The sequence below is a fragment of the Glossina fuscipes genome, unplaced genomic scaffold (assembly GCF_014805625.2).
Source record: "Glossina fuscipes isolate IAEA_lab_2018 unplaced genomic scaffold, Yale_Gfus_2 1, whole genome shotgun sequence".
NCBI classification, from domain to species: Eukaryota; Metazoa; Arthropoda; class Insecta; order Diptera; family Glossinidae; genus Glossina; species Glossina fuscipes.
In genome coordinates, this window is record NW_023998415.1 from 43195183 (window position 1) to 43203977 (window position 8795).

The 8795-nt window shown below is 30.3% G+C and overlaps 1 protein-coding gene across 1 annotated transcript in view; it reads right to left on the minus strand.

Moving 5' to 3' along the window:
- Positions 1-8239, minus strand: part of LOC119632599 (proton-coupled amino acid transporter-like protein CG1139) — a 57671-nt gene extending 49432 nt beyond the window's left edge. The window contains exon 1 of the mRNA XM_038025577.1: positions 8015-8239. Coding sequence (XP_037881505.1) covers positions 8015-8074 — 60 coding nt within the window. The 5' untranslated portion in view covers positions 8075-8239. The remainder of the gene's footprint in view (positions 1-8014) is intronic.
- Between the last annotated feature and the right edge of the window lie 556 nt (positions 8240-8795).

Sequence of the window (8795 nt, forward strand, 5' to 3'; positions counted from 1 at the left end):
CCATTTCAATTCAGTTTTAATTTGACAGACAACAACTGTTACATGGTCTCATAAGTCTAAAGTTTAAGCAAATATGCGGCAAATACAATAACAACAAAACTAAAGAATAATTAATTTATTTGTATGGAAATAAATAATAATTGCATATACGTTACGTTTAAAACACATTTTTATATATACATATATAAAGCAATGTATATACAATTAAACCTCTAAAGATCTGTTTTGTTTTTGTGAATATATTCGAAAAAAAATCTTTCTCTACAAAGCTTCGAAAACAATGCATTTACAGTTTCAATGGCAAAACTAATTGTAAGATTTCCTGTAGCATTATGTAAATCAAATCACATCAAACAACACATATATATATATATATATATATATATATACATGTACATTATAAATAATTTACTGCGATTTCCTAGATTTTTTTTTTTTTTGTTTTCTTTTTGTAAAATTTAAGAGCAAATTTAATTGAAATATTTGCATATATATATTAGACCAATTATGATAGTTATCCGTTACAAGTCAGCTAAATAAAGAGAATATTCTTAATTATTTTTACCATTTCAAGACAAGCGTTTTGTGATCGCTTTACATTGCTTTTAGAAATTTATACATAAATACATCTATATATATATATATATATTTCCAATTCACATTAACTGTTGACCCACAACTCAAGGACGAGAAGTTTGGATATGCACTAATTAGGCTTAACAAACGACTCAGTAAGAACGCCACTATCCATTTCCACATATATTAAAGCAGCCAAAAGAAGTTCCATTCAACTTGGATGCAATTTTTTGCAAAAAGGCTTATCAGGTTAAATCGGATGTCTTAAGCTAGTATACATTCTAAGTGTTATACACGAATTACACTCACAACAGTGACACATAAATCGGCTACCGTATTTATCCCTAAAAAGAGATAAGTCTAACATCTCAGTATATACTTATTTTCACTGCAAAACAGGTATAAATTTTCCGTTAAAAGGTATACAATAAAAATTTCCAAGTTTGCATAAATTTGCATTTGAAAATGCAAAGTTTTTAGCTATCAGATGATTGTGTGGTAGGTAGTAAATGCATTTTGGTTTTGAATTTTTAATTCTATTTTTTATGCCTTCTGGACTTATCATCCGTTTGTCACGCTAAGAGACTACGTTTCCGAAATCTGATGAAGTATTTATAACTGATATTTTGAAAATTCTTTACCTTCGCCTAATGATCTACATCATGTTACCATTGTTGGCCCAATTCCTTAGTTCAAGTTTAAAAATGGCAGTTATGGCAGTTTTTGCAAACATTCCTACGCCAACGATAATCGGCAATAACTTAAAAGTCAAATTGAAATTGAAAATGCCTTCAATTATTCACCATCTGTACCAGGATCGCAATTCGATGCACACACTCAGCTGGAGCCACTTGCGTTATAGGATATATTTAGTTAGTATGGTTGTATGTAAGACGCAAAAGGGCTTCAGATAGACCCAGCAGCATAATCTAAATTGATCTTAGCCTTTTTGTCCGTCTGTCCGTCTGATATCTGTCCATGTAAATTTATATTCAAGCTACAGGTCGCAAATTCTTTCAATATATTTAATGAAATTTGGTATACAGGCACTTTTTCAATCACCGCCCATATAACGCCCTATTGTGAAAAGTCGTTTTCTTGAAATATCTCTTTATATATCTTTCAAAATATCTCGCCAAAAATGATTAAGTAGTAGCATTTCGGCATTCTATATTTTGGTAGGAAAACTTTAGACCGGGTGGGACAATTTTTGAACTCCCTCTCACATAATGAAAATTAAAGTTCATGCGACAAAAAGCTATAATTTTCAAAGTTTCATAATGAAAATTATATCATAAGACACAATTTAACATAAAAAAATGAACTGCATTAAATATGGAACATCTCGGCCTTGATTTTTGCGTACTACCCTTTTTCACGAAAATTGATCGTTTGTCGAGTAGAAAAGTCTAAATTCTTATAATAGTAATTTCATATAAAACTGAGAGAGTTGTATTAACCAACGTTGTGGTGTAGGGTATTTAATGGTCGGCCTTGCCCGACTATAAAATTCTTACTTGTTTGTTTAACATATGAGATCCTTATACCGGTAAATATCTTATGTGCGTAGAATTGTTATTAGATAGATTTCTATATAAAGTGCAATTGAAATCCGCAATCTTTGATTGCCGTCGTCATAATGACGTCATAAACAATGATAGTTCATATTTAAATTTTTACATTGTATAATGCTGTGTACACAGATATACAATTATATATAAAGAAAAAGCACTCAAAAGGAGGCGTCGAATTTTTGATAACACTTTCGAACAAACGAGATTTCCATAAAATCAATTTCACGTAAATTATTATTTATGACTTCTAATCATTTAGTTCACGTTTGTAAACAACTGCCCCGGTTAGCTTTAACTGACTTCAACGATTCGATGTAGCTCAGTATAAAATATATTAAATTGCCATGGGATATAGTCCACTAAGATTCCGACTTTAACTAAGTTCAAGCCGAATGCGAGCAGTGATAGTCAAAAATCAAATTATTAATAAATATATTTTTTAATTATTAGACAAAATAAGCCTCAGCCTGCAGCTAACGAAATGATTCGAATCACTCGAAATAAACGAGCTACAATGGGTTTCATGCGCGAAACATTAATCCATGTTCCAGGAACGGATTGGACGACACTGCTAGACAGATAAACTCTTCAACTAATTCGTGATCTTACCTGCGAAACTTTCTTGCACCCATAGGATCAGGTGTTTAATGAAATCTTGATACCGTTACCGCTCTCTTAACGTTACGATATATGGACGATCGCATCATTAGTAGCACGAAAAAAAGTTACATTTCGTTTTCATCGAAATCCTTAATAGTTGTTGTAATTGAAATAAGAAAAATTTTCAATAATTTCTCGAACAATGTACAATTCGATCAATGGTTTTGCAAAAGTTACCAGCGAGTGATGTTACTTTTGTTGTGTTCCAGCGTTAACTGAGTATTGCTTCTGATTAAGAAAATTGCCTTTGAACTTTCATTCAACGTTCTTCAAGCGTAATTGTAAGAATGCCAATAATACTGAATGCAGTCAACAGTAGATAATTGACAGACGTCGGAAGATATCAAAAGACAATGTATTCACTATGTTACATGAAAATGTGGACATGAAAAAGCTATGTTTCATATGTATAGTACGTTTATGCACAGTGGAAGAAGAACATCGTATCATAAGTCAATGGTCCATCCTCCTTCGTTACTGTAATGTTCGCTCTCAACGAGTAACGATATTGTTGGGAAAAATTTGAATCCACTGACAAATACTCTTAGCAAATCATTCCATTAAAAATGCCTTACGATGTTCACAGCGCATTTCATTGATGGTAGAAAAACAGGTTTTTCTTATTTAGTCCCGGGACTTATTGATCAATTGATTTGCCTTTATACCTAATTAACTTTTTTGCGAAATTTTATACTTGGCCCAAGAATATCAGTAAGAAAATGTTTAAGTTAAGATCAAAATTCATTGACAAAGCTTGCCCTCATTCACGGTATCTTGCAATGAAAGCAATGCAGGAGAAGAACAAATTTCATAGTATGCCACTAATCTTAAGTAAAATTTCATTCAATATCTTAATTAATTCGACGCACACAAAAAAATGTTGAAACTAATAATCGAGATAATATATTAATATAATTCTTGAGTGCAAGCGAATCTATGGAATTCAATTTCTTGCAAAGTCGAATAGTTTTTTATACGTAAAAATGCTCGATTTTGTTCATTAGTGTAATTTTCAGAAAAAGTAAAAAAAAACAATCATTTATTTAATGTATGCCAAGATTTCTATTTACTTGTATCTTAATTCTTGTTCTCTTTGTATTTGCAATTTGAGAAAAGAAAAAAATTCGCATTTAAGCTCAAACCTCGACTTGAGTAAGAATCTAAGCTAAGCCGCGTCAACTCTTTTTTCTTTCTTTTTTTTTTTTTTATATTTTTAATTAAAACGTAATTTGTCTAAATTCGTAAAATTAAAGTCTTGCACATTTACATTTTGAATTGTAAATAAAAAATTAACTGCAAAAACTAACTCAATACTTATTCTTCTTCTTTTCGAATTTAGCTAAACCATTGTAAGACGATTTTGTAGTATTTGCAAAACAAAAAAAAAAACAAAAAAGTAGCGAAAATTTTTTTGAAAATAAAACGTAATTATGTTATATTTTTTCTAATTTTTTTTTCTTTTTTTTTTTTTTTATTAAATAATTAAAGCTAAGTATAAATAGAGATAGATTTCTCTTCTCTAATTAATAGCATATTTTAGGAAAGAAAAATTTTTCTTTATAAATGACTATGATTTTTACATTTCTACGGCTAATCAATATATGAATGTGTACCGTTTAATTTTATTGTATAATATATTATTACAATTATACATATAGAAATTATTGTATATGCGCATAAGTACACATATCTGACTCTATCTTTGTGATCAAGCAATAAATTCAAAGCTTGCATGTATGTAGGTGTTTTCTAGAATCTAGAAATTTATTTTTAAGGTATGTCAAGGTTAAATGAAAAATTCTTTTTAAAATTCAATTCAATTAAGTGCTAAATCGTAGTCCAGATTTTTCGGGAATATATTCGATGAGTTTCTTTCTTCCTTGCAATATTCAACTATTTGTCTGATTTTTCAATTCAGTTTAAATTACTAAAATCGAAAATCATTTTTCAAAATGGCTCTAAAGAAAGCTAAAAGCTAAATGCAAAAAGTCTAACAATATATGTATATATATATTTTTTTTTTAATTCTAAATCTTGATCTAGGTAAATAAAATTTGTGGCCGCTACAGACTTCTAGAAAATCACTCGATCGATTTTCATGTGGTTTCTGGCGAAATGTACCGAGACGAAATTCTCGATCTGACAAATATGAGGAATAGAAAAAATTTTAAATATATATGGATGCTATATAAAGAATTGAAAACATTCTTTGATTGCGTTCTTTCTCCCAATAGCGTGCCTCCAATTCGTTTTAAACGAGAAAGAACTGAAGAAAGAGAGAGAGATAGCGAAGTGGCCGCAGTCTAGTGGGTAAGCGATTTTTTTTTTTTTGTATTTACTAATTGCGTACGCATTTTAGGTAAACGAATCCAGTAGAGATTCTACCGCACTGCGATTTGAACCCGCGAACAGGAACTAAACTAAACTAAAAAGACGAATATCAGCGCCCACAGTAAGCAATGGTTCAACTAGTCCCTTATTCTAATATACAGACGACAGTTGCGAAAAGATTTTTGCATCTGGACATATGACAGCATATTTCAGCAGGGAAAAATATGTTGATGGGCAATAAAATTTATTTTCAACAGATGCTATGAGAGGATTTTATACTAAATTAGCCGGAATATTATTACTTCATGCTTTTGCAGACTGATACGCACGTTTTTCCATATGATTCAAAATTTAAGATCACCTCATATTATGAAATGGAGTATTACATAATTATATTTAATTAAAGTAACAATATTAATTGACCAATGTAAAGGAAAGAAAGCGCTGCCAATGATACCAAGTCAGTTCAGACAATTGCACCTTGCAATCAAACCGTCTTTTGAAGTAATGATGAACAACAAATCACAAGGTCTGTCATTGTAGGCATGCGGTTCGAATTTAGAGAATCCATATTTGTCTTATGAGCAATTATACGCTGTACGTTTTCACATAAGATTTGTTCATATACATATATGCCAAATGGAATGACCAAAAACTTTATATTATATATCCAACGACATAGCAATGAACTTAACATTGAATAAAATTTATATAATCAAAACCATATAACAATAATAATGTGTGTGTAAATGTATATTATATATATATATATAGCAAAGCACTACTAGGTCTACTAGTTAAATATATACGACAATTTAATATATTCTTTGAGCGAACATTCACGCAATCGAGTTAGTAGTAACGAAGTTCAAATTCATAGCAGATCCGTAAATCTTCATAGATTTTAGTATGTGAATAAAGAATGAGTATGAAATTATTAGGTCCAAGTGCAAACTATGTAAAATGCATTTTGGTAAGAATTTCGACTGTGGGTCTTGAGATAGACTAACTTTTTATTATACGCAAGCGTGTCTCTCCACCTGTCCGTCCGTCCATCTCTTTTCCTTGTGGTCAACTTACAGACCACAGTTTTTGACACATTTTGATAAAATTTTTTACACCGACATATCCTGGCTCAAGGATGGAGGTTGTTGAATATGATTCTGATCGGATCATTTTTTTGATCACATATCATATAAATCTGCCCGATATATAGCCCAACTTATTTGTCTGTCCTTTTAGCACTTATGCTACAGGGTATATTAAGTTTGTGCGGACGTATCTAACGCCTAGAAGAGCTTAAGATAGACCCACCTCTTATTATAGCAATTGATTCAAAATATATATATATATATTTATATATAAAATAAGTTGGGAGCTCTCCAAATCTGTATTCTAATGACTATTTTCTTTAATTTTCGATCTCAAGAGTGTAATTCAGGGGAGCAAAAACCTGAAGCATGTGCTGAGAGTATCCGGCCAAACGACTCTATAAAAAAACTCATTGCAATTTTAGAGAATCTTTGGACTAATTACATTTCTACAATCAACGTATTGCAAATAATTCTTCACCTCTTTCTCTCTTTCTCTTTTATTTGGTTGCAGCAATTTATTATTCATCGACCTATTATTTTACCTTTTAGAAATTTCTTTAATGTGCTTGCCATTGTTTCGAATAAATTCTAAATTCCAAAATTTCGTAAATTTGCCGACCTCAAAATCAAAAATGTATGCGTCATAAACATTCTTGTTGCAGTTCTTGCTAATAGTGACGATGTCTCAATACTTTTTTTTTTTTTGTTTTCTTATACCAGGCTGAGTCATTTAATCAGTTACCCTGAGCTAAGTTTTAAATAAACTGTTTTTTAGGAAAACTTGAAGAAGTTTTGAAAGTTTACTTTAACAAACCTTACTATATATAAAGACTAGTGAAAAGACAATAATCCGCCCATCGGTAAATATCTTACACCGTTTCGCTTGATAAAGTTATTGATATAAGGGTGTTTCCGAATAGGGTGTAGCCAAGAAAGTGGTCCGATCCGAGCCATTTTCCATAGCGTTCTTCCTTAAACCAAAACGCGATCTGAAAGTTGAGGACAAGAATACAAAGCGAGCCGTCGCACAAGCGGACAGACGGACAGCAAGTTCAACATCAACAAGATCACATCGTAAATCGATCGACGTGCGTCTGGGCGTTGCATACATACGCACAGACTTAATATACTCTTACTGTACCATAACTGCTGCTTATCTTTTTTAAGCATAAACACAAGTATAATTGTTATGATCACTTACGCAGATTATTACTTTTTTTCCCCTAATAGGTCTTACGCCACTTTCATTAGTAGATAATATTTAAGGCGGATCATTTTGTTAAAGATGGAAAGATGAAAATCGCATCAGGCACTTGGCTTGAGAAGATGATCTTATAATAACTGCACGCAGGCATAATACGTATGACAATAATAATCGTCGTTGCATCGATTAAAATATTTGCAAACATTTTGTATGTATTTTTTTTATTTTTTTTTTTTTTTGGTTTTTTGTAAAAACTTAACGCTATTAAATAAATTTTATTATTATCTATTTGCTTGACATTTACAACAGATAGCTTTTACATAATTTATTAATATATAAACTTATTTTTATATATTTTTTGCGCAGTTATAGCACCTTCATAGTTATGGGTTACCAAGCGAAATAATTATGCAGCAAATAAAATGCAAAAAAAAAAAAAAAAAAAAAAAAAAAACCATATGAATATTTTATATTATTTATAAATGATGTCGTCTAAGGCTTATCTCTCTCCATAATAATAAAGTTAATCATTTCGTTTAGCCTGAAAAAGAGAAAGATATAAATTTTTTACTTACCATCGTTCCCGTTCCCGTTCCCACTGAACCATCACTTTGAGTTATTGTCGCAATTGTCATTTCACTATATTCACTATGTGATTTTATTAAAATTAACAACAATGATTTTATTTATTTATTTATTTTTTTTATACACTACACAAAGTTATTATGCACATTAGCAGATATTTTAATATTGTAAGCGTTTTATTCTTGTGTGTTAATGCTTTTAATAACAAACATTAAATAAACGAAAATGTTCTTTTAACATTTAAACATTTTAAAAACGAAAAAAAGTTTTCTTTTATATATATATATATATATATTGTGTATATATATATACTTTTTTTTTCTATAAAATATTTCCCCTTCGTAATTATAGTCAACCAGTAATAGAATTAACTCGTATCTCAATCACGTTTATAACTCAAAACAATTGAGTTAAAAGTTTAGTATAACCGCTTGGCTGGCAAGTTGTGGAACTTATTTCTCATCAAATTCACGTTTGTATCATTTCATTAGTTAACCGCAAAAGGAATGCCGTCATCCTGCTTATATTAGATATAGAAAACAACGAATTGGCGAAAACAACGTTGAATTGAATATCAACTATGTAGACCTTAAACTAGATCCTGAAATCTGTTTTTCAATTATTAGCCTCTTCAGTTTAAGACTGACATTTCTCGTATTTATGTTATAGAAAAAAAAAAAATTAAAATATATTTATTATTTTTCGAAATTACTCACATATATTATATAAATGTATTATGCAAAAACAAGGCCTTTCTATACCTACTCGCAT